The sequence below is a fragment of the Nyctereutes procyonoides genome, unplaced genomic scaffold (genome assembly GCF_905146905.1).
Source record: "Nyctereutes procyonoides isolate TBG_1078 unplaced genomic scaffold, NYPRO_anot_genome, whole genome shotgun sequence".
Classification (NCBI taxonomy): domain Eukaryota; kingdom Metazoa; phylum Chordata; class Mammalia; order Carnivora; family Canidae; genus Nyctereutes; species Nyctereutes procyonoides.
The window spans coordinates 12,404,934-12,424,097 of record NW_026575033.1 but is presented as its reverse complement, the minus strand read 5'-3'; the positions used below and the strand labels follow the sequence as shown (position 1 = coordinate 12,424,097).

General features: G+C 38.3%; 2 protein-coding genes across 8 annotated transcripts in view; one reads left to right on the top strand and one right to left on the bottom strand.

The window, feature by feature from the left end:
• Window positions 1-13,304, top strand: part of N4BP2L1 (NEDD4 binding protein 2 like 1) — a 32,980-nt gene extending 19,676 nt beyond the window's left edge. The window contains exons 2-5 of one of the 4 annotated variants that reach the window (XM_055317446.1): window positions 8,338-8,465; window positions 8,765-8,853; window positions 10,750-10,826; window positions 11,891-13,304. In XM_055317446.1, coding sequence (XP_055173421.1) covers window positions 8,338-8,465; window positions 8,765-8,853; window positions 10,750-10,826; window positions 11,891-12,149 — 553 coding nt within the window. In that variant the 3' untranslated portion in view covers window positions 12,150-13,304. Of the gene's footprint in view, window positions 1-8,337; window positions 8,466-8,764; window positions 8,854-10,749; window positions 10,827-10,875; window positions 10,945-11,890 lie in introns of all 4 variants that reach the window. The other 3 variants (XM_055317447.1, XM_055317449.1, XM_055317448.1) reach the window with 3 other exon arrangements.
• A 1,650-nt stretch (window positions 13,305-14,954) lies between these two features.
• BRCA2 (BRCA2 DNA repair associated) overlaps window positions 14,955-19,164 on the bottom strand; it is a 56,599-nt gene continuing 52,389 nt past the window's right edge. For all 4 annotated transcript variants that reach the window (XM_055317421.1, XM_055317427.1, XM_055317422.1 and 1 more), the window contains 2 exons: window positions 17,509-17,655; window positions 14,955-16,212 (listed from right to left, as the gene is read on the bottom strand). In XM_055317421.1, coding sequence (XP_055173396.1) covers window positions 15,574-16,212; window positions 17,509-17,655 — 786 coding nt within the window. In that variant the 3' untranslated portion in view covers window positions 14,955-15,573. The remainder of the gene's footprint in view (window positions 16,213-17,508; window positions 17,656-19,164) is intronic.

The following is a 19,164-nucleotide window of genomic DNA, read 5'->3' as shown; positions in this document are numbered from 1 at the left end:
TATAACTGAAACATATTTGAATTATACACATCTGGAGGAAGGGACTGTAATCCAGTAATTCTCAACCAGCCAAACTGCTAATGTATGAAGACAATAGAAGGTCTTTCTCAGATACACAAGAGCTTGCAAAGTATGTAACACCTATGTAGCATGACTCTGTGTAGATCCGAGGTAAAATTTGGGCAGCACAGCATCCAAGCTGTGTAAATTTGGACCAATTATTTAATTTCTTGAAGGTTTTTCTTTAAGAACTAGAGAAAATATTTACTTCATAAGATTGTTATAAAGGTTAAGGAGAGATAATATATGCCAACCCCATTGTTTAGTGCTTTGCACTCCTGAAAAGAAAATTTATTGGAACAACCAATTTTAGCCCACCAGGGGAAGAATGAAAGACATCTAGGAAAGAATATCCTTGGGGCACCTGCCTGGCTCAGTCCATAGAGCATGTGACTCTTGGTGTCGGTGTCATCAGTTCAAGCCTCATGTTGGAGGTGGAGCCTACTTAAAAAAAAATCCTTTTATGTGGTGTTGTTCAGAAATGTCTCCTCAAACAAATAAGAAAATAAGGTATAAATTGTATAAAGGGAAGATTCACAACTATTGAATATAATTTAAAAAATAAGAAAATACTGGAAAAAAGATAATGAGGAATTTACACATCAAGATTAGTACAACAAAACAAAGTCCAATAACAGGCCTAATTATTTGTTATCATTTAGTATGTAATGAAAAATGTTTTAAAACAATGGGGAATTGACAAAGTATTCAGTTAATGTGATTGGGATAACCAGGTTTTTATGTGGAAAAAAATCCAGTTAGATCCTTAACCAATACAAGAATACCAAAATAAAAAAATATTAGATGATTGAGAAGTACAAGCTAAAAGGACAAAGATGAATATTTACATAAACTTGGGATGGGAGAGACTATTGTAAATGTATCATCAGAGGCAGAAAGTAGAAAGTAAAAGATGGACATGTGACTAGAAAAATTTCTAAAAATTTTTTAGGCTTTTGTGTTAGACTTTGTCATAAAATTAAAAAGAAATTTACATGCTCAGTAAGGAGATAATATTAACAAGGATACAAAAATATAATTCATAAAAAAGTATCTCTAAATAATCAGCACATGCTGGGGGATCTCTGGGTGGCTCAGTGGTTTAGCGCCTGCCTATGGCCCAGGACATGATCCTGGAGTCCTGGGATCGAGTCCCCCATCGGGCTCCCGGCGGGGAGCCTGCTTCTCCCTCTGCCTGTGTCTCTGCCTCTCTTTCTCTCTGTGTCTCTCATGAATAAATAAATAAAATCTTTAAAAGTAATAAATGATCACATGTAAAATCTTGCTGACAAAGAAGTTGGTACAAAGTAAATGCTTAACTATAGCGCATTGGTGAAGTAAATTATGATACATCCAGGTGAATATTTATGTAATAATCTGTAAAAATAATGTCATAGCAAGATATTTCATGAAGTGGGAAATAATTGCTTTGGAAATAAGTTTGGTGAAAACTTGGTTTGCTCCATATTATGTTTTTGTTTTTATGTAACAAAACATCAGATTTAAAAAATTCTATTTACCTACCTATATACTCACCTATCTATCTATCTTTCTATCTCCTGGAAAGAAGATCAAGATGTTAATAATTATTTTTAGATATGGAAATATGGAAACCTCCCCTTTTTGAAGTTTTCTGTGTAAAAATATTCCACAGTGAAGTATTTCTTTGCTAATTAGAAAATAAAAACAATATTTTTAAGGTTTGTGTAGATAAAGACATAGGTGCCAACTCGAAGGGCTATCTACTGGCCAAATATGGGACAATTTGGGCATCATAAAGAATAATGATGTTAAAGATTATTAAAAGGGAAGGGGAAAGAAAGCTCCTCTTTACAAGACAATGCACAAAGTAAATAAAGAAGAAATTATATAATGAGAAGAATCAACATTCTGCAATTACTAATGTAATACTTGATTCAGGGTCAGCAATGAATGTAAAGATCATTGGGGGAAAGGTCGGTGAGTAACAGGATCATTATATGGGGTCTCACAATGTCACAGCCCACTTCCCATCCCTGCCCTCCTGCACTGACCTTGTATAACATTACAAGGGAAGCAGTGTTCCTTTATGGAGAGAGATCTGCCTGACACCACCTCTCAGCCAAGTGACCAAACTGAACATGATAGTACAAGCTGTCATTATGTACAAACAGAAGTACACAAACATTACCTCTGTACTTTCCTTCCAAAAATGTGTAACCTGGACCTAATCATGAGGAAATCATCAGAAAAACTCAGAATGTGGGGCCTTCTTAAGCCAACTGACCTGGACTCTTAAAAAAACAGAAACCAAAGAGGGCCCGAGGACAGTTCTAGATTAAAAGACACCAAAGAGACAGAAAATCAAATGCAGTATTTGAACCTTTATGAAAGACATTATTGGGACCATGAGGGAAATTTAAAAATGTTAAATTTAAAAATTCTGTTAACAGTTATTATAAATAAGTGTTCATTTTCTTGATGGGATCATGTTACTGTAGTTATGTAGGAGCATGTTCTTGTCCATAGGAGATACTTGACAAGGAATTTAGGAGCAAAGTGTCATGATGTCTGCAAGTTAATTTTTGAATGATTCGTCAAAAATTCCTATGGGAGAGAGAAAATAAATGAGGCCAAATGTTGACTGGTGACTGGAGATGAAGGGTAAGCAACATTGATCGATTTATTCTTTCAACTCATTTCTAAGGGTTTGAACATCTAAATATGAAAGATTATGGGGGGGGGGAGTTTAGGTGAAAATAAAAAGGAGAGAGAAAAGTGGAATACATGAGACCTAAGGGATATGGCATCCAGGTACAATCAGGGAAATCTGAACACTGACAGGACACTTGGCAAAATGAAATATGGAACAGATGAAACGAAATTAGCTATGATAATTGTTTTTTTAGAGAGAGAGCATGTGTACAGGTGGGAGGGGCAGTTAGGAGAGAGAGAATCTTAAGCAGGCTCCATCCCCAGCGAGGAGCCCTATGCAGACCTCGCTCTCACAACCCTGAGATCATGACCTGAGCTGAAATCAAGAGTCAGCTGCTTTACTGACTGGGCCGCCCAAGTACCCTGGCTGTGATCATTGTTGAACCTGGGTCATGAGTCCATAGAGAGTGATTGTATTATTCTGTTTTACATGTTGGGGAATTTCCATAGAAAAGTTGGGGGTACAACTCAAAATTACGTAGTAACATTGGACTTTGTCAGAGAGTGAGTGATTAATAGATATCTAAATATGTTTCTTTTTTTAAAAAAAGATTTTATTTATTCACAAGAGACACAGAGAGGTAGAGACACAGGCAGAGGGAGAAGCAGGCTCCTTGTGGGAGCCTCACGCGGAACTTGATCCCAGGACCCCGGGATCACAACCTGAGCCAAAGGCAGATGCTCAACCACTGAGCCACCCAGGTGCCCCTCTAAATATGTTTCCATGGGTATTTGTTATTAAATAAAGAACTACACAGAAGAGTGGTAAATTGTGAAATCAAGATTAGTACCTGAATTTCTCTCACAGCAGTGATTTTAAATGAATTGGGGGGGGGGGAGCTGTGGAAGTGATGGTTACGTGGAAATAATTGTCTATTTTTTTCTTTTCTCTTATTTTCATCCTCTCAATTTCCCCAATGCATGAGGCTCTTAACCACCATAAAGAAAGCCAGAGCTGATGCATTGTCCTCATCACTTCTGAAGCTGATGGAATGGTATTTATTACTTCCACCTGTTTGAGAATCTCAAGATTTGTTTGTTTAATCGGTTCTCTGTGTAGCTAGGAGAGCTTTTATTGTGCTGCAGATTCCAGATGCTACTGTACCTGCTAGTGATAATTTAACATTCAACTGAAGATAAAACAAGTTTTTAAAAGGGATGATTCAGGAAGATCATACAGACAAACCTCTGACTCTCCCTAGCCTCCCTAATTTCCATGAGAGCTGTAAAGACAAAAACACTCACATTTTTGTCTGCGTGTTAGGAGGACCAGTTAGGCTATAGTCAGGTATCTCTTAGGAAACGATAAGCAGGTGGTCTAGCCCCATGGTGGTCCTGAACAATTTAACTTTTATTCTAAGGCAAATTTTTACTATCAAGGAGGGCAGTACTTTCTTTGGGGGGGGGTATATGTGTGCTTTGTTTTCTAAAAGGAAATAGAATTGAAATAAAACGTATTTTGGATACTCATGTCGTAAAGATTATATATTATTATTATTATTATTATTATTTTTTGTAAAGCTTTTTAAAAGGAAACATTAAGGGCCTCCCCAGGTAGCTCAGTCAGTTAAGCATCTGCCTTCAGCTCTGGTCACGATCCCCAGGGTACTGAGATCAAGCCCCATGGTGGGCTCCCTGCTTAGTGGGGAGCCTGCTTCTTCCTCCCCCCCGCTTGTACTCTCTCTTTCTGTCTCTCAAATAACATCTTAAAAATAAAGGAAACGTTAGAGAGTAGGAATATTAACTTCCAATAGATAATATAAACCATAAAGAGGAAAACAAGAGCAGAGAAGGCTATGTTTATGAGAAGAAAAATTCAACTCTGAAAATGGTAAAAGACCACAACAAAACCCATGAATGGTAGGCTTAATAGGAAAACAAATGAAATCAGATTTAGAAGAGACATCAAATCTGGGACCAAAAAGAAGAAAGTCTTAGAACCAATATCTATAACTTTGCTTAACTTAGTGCATACAAAGGAAATTATAAGTATGTGTGTGTGTGTGTGTGTGTGTATGTATATATATATGTAGTGTATAACTTAGAAATGTGGAAATAATATATAAGGAAAATAAGTTATACACTATTATTTAACCTCTGAATGCAACTTTCATTATCTAGACTAGATAACATTGATAAAAGTGATTTAAACACTGTAAAATATTCACAAATATAAAATACACATTTAGTGCTGCCTTTGAGCAGCACTACTATTTATTGGAGACAGAGAGCTGGGGGCGTGTGGAGGGAGAGGGAGGGAGAATCTCAAGCTGATTCCCTGCTGAGCCTGATCCCTCGACCCTGAGATCCTGACTTGAGCTGAAATCAAGAGTCGGTCACTTAACCCAATGCACCCTCCAGGCACCCTTTAGTGCTGCCTTTAGATTTTTTTCTAAGGCGTCATCATAATAGTTGTTTACCTTCGAGGTTAAAGTTTGGACCGATGATTTGGGCTTTCAGGTTTGAGTATCTTTAAAGTTAGATCAAAGACATATATATGGAAACTAGGCAGATTTATTTCATCAAATCTCCTTTATTCTTTTGTGTCACTTCCTGTATCCGTGGTAGAGTGCTAAGTGGCCACATTTCCTTGCCACCTCTCCTGTGTTTATTTTCCTATCCTTACACTGGGGGCTGGCACAGCCACTTGCTTTGACCAGTAGAATGTGGTAGAGGCCTAGCAGTTTGTACTCTTGCCCTCTGAGGCACTGCAGGTTAGCCTCCCAGTTTAGCCACCCAGGCACTGCATGGGTTAGCCTCCCTGAGGATGCGAGACCATGTGGACTAAGAGCCAGCCAACCGCGCCCGCAGCCGCGGGAATGAATGAGGCCTGCGGAGACCATTCAGCCCCTCACTCGTCAGATGACTGTGGCTGCAGGAACGGTCCCGGGCAAGATGGGCAGCACTGCCCCGATGAGCCCAACCCAAACTGCTGCTCCGTGAAATCAGTTCATTATCTTTCCGTGCAGTGGACTTCCTGGTATGGGAGAGCGACCATCAATGTCTTCTGTCATCTGTTCCCACTTTAAACACACCGCATCCCTTTGATGACCTCTTCTCATTGGACTTGGTTTCCATGGTTTTCAGACCTTACATTGACCTGGTCACTCTTCTCTGGACATAGTCCAGCTTGCTAAATCTCTCTTCCAGTTGTGCAGCACTCAGAATGGAAAACCACATCAAATGTGATCTGCCACTTTTAACCTGTTCTTGTTTTCCCCTAGAGCTCCTTCCTCTTTAACAAGTCCTAACGTGTTAGCTTTACCTCTGGGGCTTTGAACCCCCTCCCTCAGTGGCAGAATTCTCTCCGGTCTCAGGATTGGAGTCAAATGTTGTCTTTATACTGCTTCCTTGTCAGAGTTTGCTCTCGACCCCAAGTTTTTTCAAACTTCATCTGCACAGTTCTGTATTTGTTTTAAAGATTTTATTCATTTATTCATGAGAGACACACAGAGAGAGGCAGAGACACAGGCAGAGGGAGAAGCAGGCTCCCTGCAAGGAGCCCGATGTGGGACTGGATTCCGGGTCCCCAGGATCACGCCCTGGGCCGAAGGCAGGCGCTAAACTGCTGAGCCACCCAGGGATCCCCCTGCACAGCTCTTTTGAGTGGGTGCTATGTCAGCTGTGTCTGGTTCTTTGGCTAAGCTGCAAATTCCGTGAAAGCAGCTATTTTATTTTTGTACCTTAACACTTCACCCAGTGCTTGGCAATATATTAAATGCTCAGTAAATGTGTAATGAATTGGATAATTATCTAATATTCTCTGGGCATTAAAATGCATTATCTTCTCATCTACATTTTTCCATGAGGCTATCAAGCAAGAGAGGCCATCAGATTCCTGTTTAAGTCAAGATGTAAGATTATGTCCATTGAATTTCCCTGTTTAACAGCTCAGCCCATCAGCTATTATGCTGCTTTGTTTTTAAATGCTATCAAGCCTTCTGAGGAATTTTGACAGAGATGTTTGTTTACTGTTTCTGGAATGTGCTCACTCATTCTTGAAAATCGAGGCATCTGCTTTATTTTGTTTCTTCATCTTTCATTCGCTGCCATACTAAACCACTTGCAGTAATTTCAAGATTACATACACACTCCAGTGTATTTTACTACTATGGCATAGAAACAGTTTGGCAAATTTGATATCATGTGCTATATTTATTAATACAATAATAGTACTTTACACTCATAAAAGTGCCTCACCATTTGCAAAATGTTTTCCCAGATCTTATCTCATCCGAGCCTTACTAGAAGCTCTGTTTCATAGATAGTGATGATTATCTGTGTTTTTCAGTCAGGGAAACAGCTTAGGGAGATAGGTCACATGACTGGGTAGAGAAGAGTCAAGAATTAAACCCAAACCTTTCAGAGCAATCTGGGAGCTTTTTTATGATCTGGGCTCTGGTGCCTTATGCTCATTCTGCTCTTTCCTGATTAAAGACAGCTTTTCGCACGGAGAAGGACAAACAAAAACAGTTGAACAGCTCTGCTTTTCTCTTTACATTTCCTGTCATTCTCCAACCTTTTTCCTTTTTTTCTCCCCCCCCCCTTTTATTCTGAGCATATCCATTTGGTCATATATTCTGCTTGCCTATTGAATGTTTTGGTGCTGCATTCCGGGTTCCCCTATGTTATTAGATCAGTGTCATAACCTAGCAAGATAGGTGAAATCATCCTTTATTTTTACAGATGAGGAGAGGAGGCTCAGAGATTTACCCTAACTAGGTACCTACCGTAATATCCATCTTCTCCCCACAAATTGTCTGAATAAGGATTTCAAGTGGAAACATCTTCCCTTTGAAGTTATTTTGTGCAGAGTTTAATATGCTTTTTGTTTTGTTTTGTTTTAAAGGGGGCACTCCGTGACGGTTTTCCTTTTTTCTGTGACATTTCCTGTTTTAAGAGTGTGATAGAGGTTTACAAAGGCATGGGGAATGTTGGCTCTACCTCTTTCTTTCTCCTGGTGTGCTTTTTTCATTTGGTTTAGGTTACATTTAACATGTAAATATGTTACCTGGATAGGGTGGCACACACACACACACACACACACACACACACACACACAGCACTTTTATCCACATTTCATACCTCAGCAAGAACTAGTTTCTCAGATGGGTTCTACAGAACCCAGAGCTCCAGAGATGGGACCAGGATAGGTGAAAGGCAGTGGGGGGAAGGGAAGGGCTACAACGTGGGGGGGGGGGCACGGCACTATGGGCAAGTCTGGGGAGGCACTGGTGCTCCACTGTGTAACAGCAGTGAGGCCCCGGTGCCTAGGAGGAGGCTGTCACCACACCTCCTCAGCCTCCAGAATTTCGTCTGGAGTCAGTCTTGGTGCTGCAGAAGTCAATGTGGTGACCACACTTTTGAGTTTTAGGAGTTGGGCCACACATGCAGCTCCTCTCAGTTCTCTCCTGCCTCCTACAAAGGACCTTCTAGAGATGATAAGAATTGCTCTCCTTAAATTGAATTTCAACAACACGTGCTATCCTATTATAAACCACTAAATGTTAGAGACGGTAGGAAATAATTTCTATAATGGCTGTGCATAGTCATAAAGCAATCTCTTATTTCCCCACTTTCTAGACAATTGCAACACGACTTTCCCAGGGCCCTGATTTTCAGCACGGATGATTTTTTCTTCAGGGAAGACGGTGCCTATGAGTTCAATCCTGACTTCCTGGAGGAAGCACATGAATGGAACCAGAAAAGAGGTGACAAATTCCTTTCAAAATTCCCGGGAAATCTATTGTGCACATAGATCGTAGCTGCTGCAGAATGAATACATTTTCTAGGAGTGTAATAGAAAGTTCTGCCATTTCTCCCCGAAACAGAATGTCAGAGCATAACCTCCTTAGATTTCAGGAAAAAGAAAATTATTGATAATGGGTTCTGAAATATGTGGCACTTGAGTTATATAATGAGGACATTTTGTAATAGAAAATAAATACGGAGGATGCTCACCCTTCTGATTGTTGCATGTTGTTCACTGTTATATAACATTGTGTTGCAGCCAGAAAAGCAATGAGGAATGGCATATCCCCCATTATTATTGATAATACCAACCTCCACGCCTGGGAAATGAAGCCCTATGCAGTCATGGTAGGAAGAAGCATCATTCTGAATTTTCAGTTATGGACATTTTGTGAGAAAGTTGAAACCTTTGTTTTTTCCTCTTCTTCTGATCTGCCATGATCTCATCTTTATTAAATCCTAGTTCTCTCAGGGAGCAGGTAAAGAGGTTTTATTTTAGTGTTTCTCTGTTGTTCAATGGCTGAAATTTGCTGAGATGCTCATCATATCACCTAAGGGTACATTTTTCAATAGTCCTTGGTCCAAATTCTTGATAGTTCTCCTGTCTTGATTGTTTTCCCAAGGGGAGCCATACGTGCACAGGAGCACGATCTGAAACATGCAGAGAAATGCTGGGCTGGACGATGATACTAGCTGAATTGTAGATGATAGTAGGACAGTTTTGTCTTTGGCAAGCCAGGGATTTCAGTACTGGAGTGTTGCTGGGGGAGAGTTTTGGGGCAATCTTTTTTCTGGGGGTGGGGTGGTGTTAAAACCAGATTAAGGATTAACACTAACTCTATTAGGGTACTAGAATATAAATATAAATATACACACAAAGATAATAACTCAGCTCTCTTAGAACAGGAAAGAACAGCAAAATGAATAAAACAATGTGCATATTTTAAATTTTGAAATTTGTCTGATCTTTTTTCAGACATATTTCATCTCTTATGGTAATACGTTTTTACTTCCTATTGGGTTTATAGACAGGAGAAAAGATTCTGAGACACACGGGGCAGGAAAAAGACAGCTGAGTAGTCTAATTTTGTCACACGTAATCTCCACTTGGCTAGCTGTAAAGTGAATATCTCTGAAACTGGGCTTGTGGCAGTCTATTTCTGGCTTCCTTCCTTTTAATTTGGGGGCAAAATAGCTTATATACCAGTGTGCTTTTCTTTAACTGTGCATCTATCGGGTTTACTTAGGCCTAGTCTGTGGGACTTTGGATGAATGTAGGAAGGAATGAACATCAACACTGTGGTTATTTCAGCTCATGGACCAAGAGTCCACTTGGGAGAGAAATGAACAGGGACAAGAATAGTCTAAGGCACAACTCAAGAGTTAGTGGGAGAGTGGCTTAAGGAAGGACGTTTTACTTTTTTTTTATTATCTGGAATGTACAGTCTTTTTTAGCTATCCACAGCTATTAATAAGACCCAGATATTAGATATTCTCCATTTATGATATTTGAATGCTTCTCTAAGTAGAAGGTTTCATCTCAAGAATGGAGAGGACATCTTTTTACTTTGCTCTTTTCATTCTGTATTTTATAACACAATAAATGATTAGAGTTCAGATTCTAGGTGAAAAAGTAGTAGCCAACTTATGAATGCAAAGAATATTTGGATGTTTATATGGAAACTAATCATTTTCTAAACTTGAGGAAAATGGAGCATAGTGCATTGGGTCAAACTGTTGCATAGAGGGGAAAGCTCCTTTTGGCAGGAAGAGTTTGTAAAGAGTATGAGAAAATCACTTTTATTTCATAATTCTGTTCCTGTGGCACTCTCACTTTCTAACCAAGGCATGAGGAATGAGACAGGGCATTTGACAGAGAAACTCTATGATAATCCTATAAGGGACTTTGAGAAGCCATTGAATTCATTTCGCATACTTGTGAACAAGATATTTAAAACTAGTTCAGCTATCTATTTTTAAAAAGGTCCCCAAAGAACCTTTATAATTTTCCTACATAGTAGATAAAATTGACCAAAATTTATCATTGGGAACTATAATATAACCTGAGAGTGGTTAAGTATGGAAATGAACCAAATGTACTTGCTAAGATAAACTAAAGCCTTTGATTACTGGTGAAACAAAGGAATTTTAGAAAAGATTTGTAGTAAATGTTAAATGGCAGCATAAACATTCCCAAACATACATACCATGTCTTCAATGTTTTATGTACTTTTGAAAAATCAGGCACTTGAAAATAACTATGAAGTTATATTCCGAGAACCTGACACTCGCTGGAAATTCAACGTTCAAGAGTTAGCAAGGTACTTCTTTGTTTTTCTAGCTCCTCATTATGTATCCTGCTATTTTCAGGTATTTCAGACCGAACAAAAGAATCTTTTCAGGCTGGAAATGGACATGGTAGTGTTCAGGCCAGAAATGGTAATTCTTGGAAATTGATAACTTTGGAATTATTAATGTGAAGATGTTAGTTTTGGGCCAGTTTTCTAATATAATGCTAAGTGCTAAACCTTGGCTTGGAGTTGATCCTTTAAACTTTCTGCTAAAATGCTTCTTCATTAATGAATATTTGAAAGCACTTTTCTCTGCATGGGATTGCACATGTCCGTGGTGTTTTTGCATTTAGGCTAAAGATCTTTAGATGTTGAACAGTCTGTGGTTCATTTATGGCCTAAATGCTGCTTCTAATTTACAAAGCAATAAATGTCCAAGTAATACTAACTTGTGGATTGAGTGCATGAGTTCTGATTTTCACTATCTTTGTTACTTGATAACGTCAGTGATTTAAAGTAACCAGTGAGATCAGAATTTATTTTTTAGGAACAAGGCTAGTTCATCCTATGGTTACAAGCAGATAGTGTTTCTGAAGAGGGTCTGTGGCCAACCCCCATCAGGACTGCCTGAGGTGGTTGTTGAAATCCCATTTCACAGGCCCCATTTCACAGTGGGAATCTCTGGTAATTGCATTTCAAACTATATCCCCAGTGGATTCTCATGCCCACTTGAATTTAAGATTATCTTAATTAGCATCTAGAAGTATCTAGGACTGACAAATTGATTATAAATATATGCATGATTAACAGGCATATATATAATAAAAAGATCTCATGGTATTCTTTTACATCTTGAAGCACAAAATTGAGATTTCCAGAAACAAAGCATTTCTGAAGCGCTAAACTGCTAGCCTCAGGGCACCATGAAAAACAGGAGTGGAGCCTGAAAGCTCCTTAAGACCTTATGCTTCTGTATGAGTTAAATTCTGAGACGAGGGAGTGCGTCTCAATGTAGTAACACAGGACTTGTAAAATACAAGTGACTCCTTTTGATATGATGCCTTAAGTAAATGTTTGCATCTGTTCCCCTGTAGAAGAAACATTCATGGAGTCCCAAGAGAAAAAATACACCGAATGAAAGAGCGGTATGAACACGATGTTACCTTTCACAGTGTGCTTCATGCAGAAAAACCAAGCAGAATGAACAGAAACCAGGACAGGAATAACGCATCACCTTCCAACAGCACACGATACTGGAATCCCTATGCAGAGTTTCCCAACCGGAGGGCTCCTGGTGGCTTCACAAACGAGGGATCCTTTAACAGAAGAGGCGGTTGTCACCATGGATATTAGAGGCCTATCTTAACAGGCATTCAAAATTTTCCTAAATCAGTTTTTACTGCAAATTTTGGTATTTATTTGTTCAGGTTTTGTCAGAGCTCTAATTCCAGTGTAAATAGTTGGACCTGAAAGTTTTTGAGAAGTCATACTCCTCTTCAACAAGCTTTTGTTAAAGTGATCCTATATGCATGGTCTGATGCTGGGAATTCTCTAGGGAAACCAGAAATTGGAAACTGAAACCTGAGAGTGTACCCAAGTGCATAAGCAGTCACCTAAGTTCAATATATAGAAGCTTCAGTACCACTTTCTTTGAGGTAATCTATTTTTCCAGGAAATTCATCTCCATCAGGAAAGTTGGATAGGTGGGGGAGAAGTGAAGGCAGGAAAAATGTTAGTGCTTTTGCTATTTTGATAATCTGTGTATCCAGAAATGTGAGATGTGTGGCTGTCATGATAGATTTTCCTTTAAAATGCATATGCTGGAGAGCATACATCTAAGGGAATATTGTCCTTCAAAGCAGACACTTTGGGAGATTATGCCTTTATTCTGGTGTTGTGTCGTTAAAAATGTCTGTTGGATCCTTCTTTTCAAAAATTTCTTTTAGAGACAGTGAGAGAGAGTGCGGGGGAGGAGTAGAAGGAATGGGAGAGAGAATCCTAAGCATGCCCCTTGCTCAGCATGGAGCCTGATGTGGGGCTCCACCTCAGGACCCTGAGATAGGACTTGAGCTGAAATCAAGAGTCAGGCACTCAACCCACTGAGCCACCCAGGTGTCCCTGTTGGATCTTTCTTAACAGCTACATAAGCTACTGAGGAAAATCAGTATCATTATTTAAAATCACATCTTGGTTTTTAACTATCAACTTTAATGAATAGGATTTAACCTGATTAACTTTGGCTGTTGTGCTAATAGTGTAAATAAAAGAAGCCTGACTTTATAAAGTACCAATTTTTAAGACAAAGAGTTGAGCAGTTTTTAAAATTATGCATATAAATAGACATGTGTGTAATCAGTTGGCTGCCCAAATGTTTGGGAGTGCAAGGAATTAAGCATCCCAAGATAGAAGTCATAGGGGTATGTAAAAGTCATGCTCATTGTAAGATGAGCAGTGTTGGTGTTTTATATGGCATTATTTAAGACAAAGTTCTACACAACTGTGGAATATCCTGCTTATACCAGTACTGAATTTAGGATTCCAAACTAAATCTCAACAGGTTAGAATCAGAATAATTTGGTGCGAGACCATGATAAGACCATGTAGGATGTATGCTTTATTTCTTGTTGGCCAACAGCTTCTTTCTAATGTTCTGTGAAATATTATTTTAAGTGTTCTATATAATGGTGCTTTTATGGTTATTAAAAATTATATATGGTATTGCTTTCTATGGATTTGTCATTGAATCTCAACATTTTTGGTTCAACGATGTAAAAAAATTACCTAAATCCCATAGAAGTCTACCATATTAAGAACCAGTTTTCTATACCATAAACGTATTCATCAGTCTCCTTTAATAAACAGGAAATATAAAGGTGAAGACAAAAGTAACCTTTTGTATTTTACATGCTTAAATTATTTGATCTGTGCACAACAGACACACTATTGCTTTAACATTTCATTACCTGACACTATTGAAATCTACTGCTTTTCGTTTGCCTCGTCTGAGTAACTGCTATGAAGTGGCCCGAGGTTTAGATCTTGAGCTTTTAAAGAGCTCAAAAGAGTAGTTTCCCTGTGTATTTGTCTTCTTTTTCCCCCTATATGATTCCTGAAATAGTTTGGAAGCATAAAAACAATCGATTAAATGCTGCCAGCTTTATCCCGGCTAGAAGTGATCTATTTTTTTCTCTCAATTCCCAAGTTTCCTGATTCATATATGATCTTTTGAACCTTTAGTGTTTTGCATTGTTAACGTTTGCATCGTTCATTTAGCTGGTATAGGGCTTTATGTTCAAGATAGACTCTCATTAAGTCATAGTTGAGTATCACAAATTGTTTTTACCTTTTATCCCTTATCATGCAGTGTACATTCTTGACTCTGTAATCATTGTCACTTTTTAGGAGATAGTGTCCACATAGACTTAAGCTTCATAGTTTGCTTACATAGCTTTGCTATATTATTTATAATGTACAGAAAAAAGAAGTGTGCATGATATCTCTACATGATCTAAATGGCAATGAAGAATGGAGGAGGTACTAGCAATGCAGGTTTTCTAGGAATGTAAAAAAAAGGTAAAATTCTTAAATTCTTTTTGTTCACCTGAGATTCTAGAGTGGGTCACTTGGAAAATGGCTGGGGTGTGAGGACTAAATTGTTTTATGAATAAGACTTAAATCACACAGTAATAAGACTGGTACAACATTTGAGTTAAACAGCTACAGAATGGGCTGCTATGTTGCTACTTTTTAGAGGAGAGAAAAATCAAGGATCATAGTTATGAGAGAAAGACATTGCTTCTTAATAGATTTATTCTTGGCTTTGAAATGTGTTTATGATTAGATTTGAAAACATGTTATTTTATATAAATTTAAGACATATTAAAAGATCTGATTGAAGAACTTCTCCATGTTATGAACTTCTAGTTAGAACTGCATTCTCTTTTTCTATTAAACATAAGAAGGTAACAAATGAGGATGTCCTCTTATATTGAACTATCAGTGTCTGCCATGGTGGTCAGAGAAAACCAGTTTTAAAGGAAGTACCTGCTGAGTCCTCTAATAAGGCTAAAAAATAAAGCAGGTAGCATCACTTCAAGTTGAAAGAAAGATTTTTTCTTAAGCTGCAGATGATCATTTTGTTAAAAAAAAACTATGAAATCTGATTTAAAAGCATTCGAATTTTTAATTGAAATAATTCAGCAATCACACTAGAATCATAAAAAGGAATCACATTGAGGATTCTATTTTTCTTGCACTTATGCTGACGTAAGGTTAAAGAACTGGTCCAGAGAGAGCACTGCTGTTTGTTCCTTACTCCTCCTGACTTTTGATCAGGATACAGCTATAAGAGAACCAACACGTTCATTAAGGAAAACTGGTTCATAGTAGGTTACCTCCGAAAAACAAAACAAAACCAAGCCACCTAAAAAGAACTACAGGAGTCAAAATAACAGTACTTTGAAACCTACTTTCATTTAATTAGGGACACAATTTAAAGAAAAAGTGTGTTTACTTTGTAAAATATACTTGATCAAATCCAATCAGAGTTTAAAGGAGATTTTTTTTCTTGATTAGCTAATAAATACACAATTTTCAGACACATAACTGAAATAAAGTACACCGACCAGTACAGAGATAGGCCAGGTTTCCTAAGATAGACAAGCACACAGGAGATTTGGGATGTGGCCTTTCTTGTCTCATTATGCACATCTTGACATACAGGTTGAGGCTGTGTTTTCTACACATTGGAAAGGCTGAGTCAGTCACCAATTCATTGTCATTTTTGTGTTTGTTGCCTCTGCAGTCTCAGAGATGTCCTTTTCAGATCACTTGTGTTCTGTACACGGGGCTCCCGCTTCCTGGTGCAGGCCTGGGGGCTCTCGGGTCCTCTGACCCCGGATGCAGTAGAATGCCTTTTCAGTCCAAGATAATCTTTTGAACTCGTGGGAGCAGTCCTGGTAGAGTCACTCACAGACACAAGTTGATGTTCTCCTGGTGAACCCAACAAAAGGGCTTGGGTGTTTATCATTGCCAGTTCTTCGTCTGCTATTGAATCACTTTCCAAAAGGGAAAGGTCATTAAATTTAAGTGGAGTCATCTGTGGAGAATTCAACTCTTTCTTCTTTATCAGTGTTTCATATTTGGTGCCGCAACTCCGTGGTGGCTGAAATGCCTTCTGTGCAGCTGGAGAAACAAATGTACAAATGGGACTGACAGATGGAGGTAAAGGCACTCTACTCAAAAAGTCCAAGGCTCTTCTCTTTTTGCAGTTTTTTGGGTCATCCATCTCTTTCTCCCCTTTATAATAAGACTTTGAAGTCATTTGGGTTGTTCCAGGTGTGGGGACAGACTTCTCTTTTGGCTTACAAAGTGATAAAGGACTCTGGTAATTCATCTCATTATTGGGAGAAGACATCTAATAAAAAGACAAAAAGCAGCCAAGATAACTATGCATTAATGTAGAAAACATCAGCAATTTAGTTTTTCGTTAGAATTTTTTTTTTTATTTTTTTATTTTATGATAGTCACAGAGAGAGAGAGAGAGGCAGAGACACAGGCAGAGGGAGAAGCAGGCTCCACGCACCGGGAGCCCGACGTGGGATTCGATCCCGGGTCTCCAGGATCGTGCCCTGGGCCAAAGGCAGGCGCCAAACCGCTGCGCCACCCAGGGATCCCCTAGAATTTTTTTAAAGATTCATTTCTTTATTTTAGAGAGAGAGGAGAATGGGGAGGGGGGAGGGAAGGGGAGAGGGTGAGAGAATCTCAAGCAAAGTGTAGAACCTGACATGGGGCTCAATCTCAGGACCCTGAGATCATGACCTGAGTTAAAACCAAGCGTCAGATGCTTAACTGAGCTACCCAGGCACCCCTCATTTGAAATATTTAAAGCACACAAATACCACATACAATCTCACTCCCCTCATGACTCATAGGTCAGATGATTGCAAGAGACATTTATATGATTGTGCTTATTTTGTAAAGAAATAGTTTTGCATAAAAGGATATAGAAATGACAGGAAAAGAAAGAATGAAGACTAACTGTACTAAAAGATAAAAAAGGAGGTAGGGGGATATAACTTATGCATTAATCTTTTCTATTAACAGTTTAAAAAGGAAAAGCATTTTTAAACCACTCTAAGAGCATAGACTACCTAGATTCTAGTAGGTATACTTTTCTGGTTTTGTGACTTTAAGCATTGTTCAACCTGTCTAGGCCATAGTTTCCTCCTCTGTAAAATGGAGATAATTTTCATCCCCTGGATCATTGTGAAAATTGAGTTCTTACAGATACACTTAGCAGCTGTTAGCTACTTAGAATTAGTCATCAGCCAGTATTACAGACCTTATGGCTTGATCTGCATATATTGTGACCTAAAGAGTTAAATCAAACTGAGCTTCGAAACAACCTTGGTTGTATAGGATAGTCCTCTGAGGAAAAAGATGCAAAGTATTTCCCATCACATGTACTTGCAATGCTAAAAATGAAAGCACCGGTTTGTAAAATTTGCCCCCAAAGAATGTTATGTTCTGGCTTTGATGAACAAGATACAATTTCCAGATAGCTAATACTTAACAGGAGCCACATACAATTAACCACATTTTCTAGTCAAGTTTAATTACATTTTATCATGTTTACTAGGTATACAGCAGACTATATTACTGCCTTCTTATGTAATATTTATAAAAATCCCTTAAATTTACATTAACTTACCAGAAATTTATTTCCTATGCCAAGGACTATTTGAGCTGTGTGCGGCTCTGAAGCATAGTCTTTAGCCGGGGTGGACAACTTGGGATCATTTGCATTAAGTATACGCACAAGTTTGTTTTCTGCATCATTGTAAAACATACCAATATTCTATGAAAATAAATGGAAAAAGCTGTTTTGTAAAATGAAAACACACATATTCATGTTTTCAGAAAATAATACTTTTTAAAAAAGAAATAAAAGGTTCAGACCAGAAAAAAAAAGAATGGCACACCCCAAGCTTGATAGCAACTGTCAAAAAAAAAAAATGGCCAGTATAAAAATGCAAAGCCAACACAGTTGTTGGAGGGAGAGGAGTGTGTGTATGTCAGGGAAGGAAAGAGATGGGAGAGATCTTTCCAATCATCTACTTTAGTAAGCAAGGTTTCACATGACAATGGTTTCGGAGCTGTAAGATAGGCTCAAGTTCTAGCTCCATTTCCTACCTGACAACTGTAAATCATCTAACATCTATGGAAGCCTTCAGTTAGTAGTCAAATGAGAGATCGCCTCATGTCTGTTCCAAGAATTCACTGAAACAATGTGTAGGTTAAACCATATAAAACTGTTGTTTCAGAAATTACAGTTGGTCGAATACCAGCAATTTTAGAGGATTTAACCTAATTCATGAGAGTGTTTTGTAAAACTTAAAAAATGCTATGTAAATGACAGTCAGTTGTCTCAGAACTGCTCTTGAACAGTCTCAGAGAAAACCTGGATGTACTCTGCATGGGAGCCAAATAATGAATATAACCCCAACTTTACTCCCAATGTAGAAATCAGATAAATCAGAGTGTTATTCTTCACTATGTATATTGAGTCTTTAGGTAAAATATTACACAAACTGCCTTCAAGTAACTGGCTATTCTAATGCTTTTAAAATATAATTTTATTTTTATATATCTTGAATAATGCATATTTCCAATATTAAACAAAGAGGCTTACCTTGAAGATTCTTTTCTAGTTAGTAATTTATAAAATTCAAAGTTTTATTGGAAGGCAGCATTGTATAGTAGTTAATAATTTGGGCTGTATATTCAGATGGCTTAAGTATGAATCCTGCTTTTAATAGCTTGGCTGTATGACTTAACCTCTCTATTGGTCATTGATAAAAATGGGAAAAAAGCTTCTACCTCATAGGGTTAGTGGAAGAATTAAATGCGACAGGCTTTGAAGAAAGCCGACATGCAATAAGCACTCTAAACTGTAGCTAATATCATTACTTGCTGTATATATAGACTTAAGCATAAAAAACGTACATTATCCAGAGAAATAGTTTCAGTGTTCTATCTGGCAGTATTTCAAATCAAAGTTATAAACTATAAAATACTAGATATGAAGTTTATTTATTTTTTAAAGATTTTATTTATTTATTCATGAGAGACAGAGAGAGAGAGAGAGAGAAAGAGAGAGGCAGAGACATAGGCAGAGGGAGAAGCAGGCTCCATGCAGGGAGCCTGATGTGGGACTCGATCCTCAGTCTCCAGGATCACACCCTGGGGCTGAAGGCGGCACTAAACCGCTGAGCCACCCAGGCTGCCCCAAATTTATGTTTTAGACTTATCTAGGGACACCTAAGTGGTTCAGCGGTTGAGTGCCTGCCTTCAGCCCCAGGGTGTG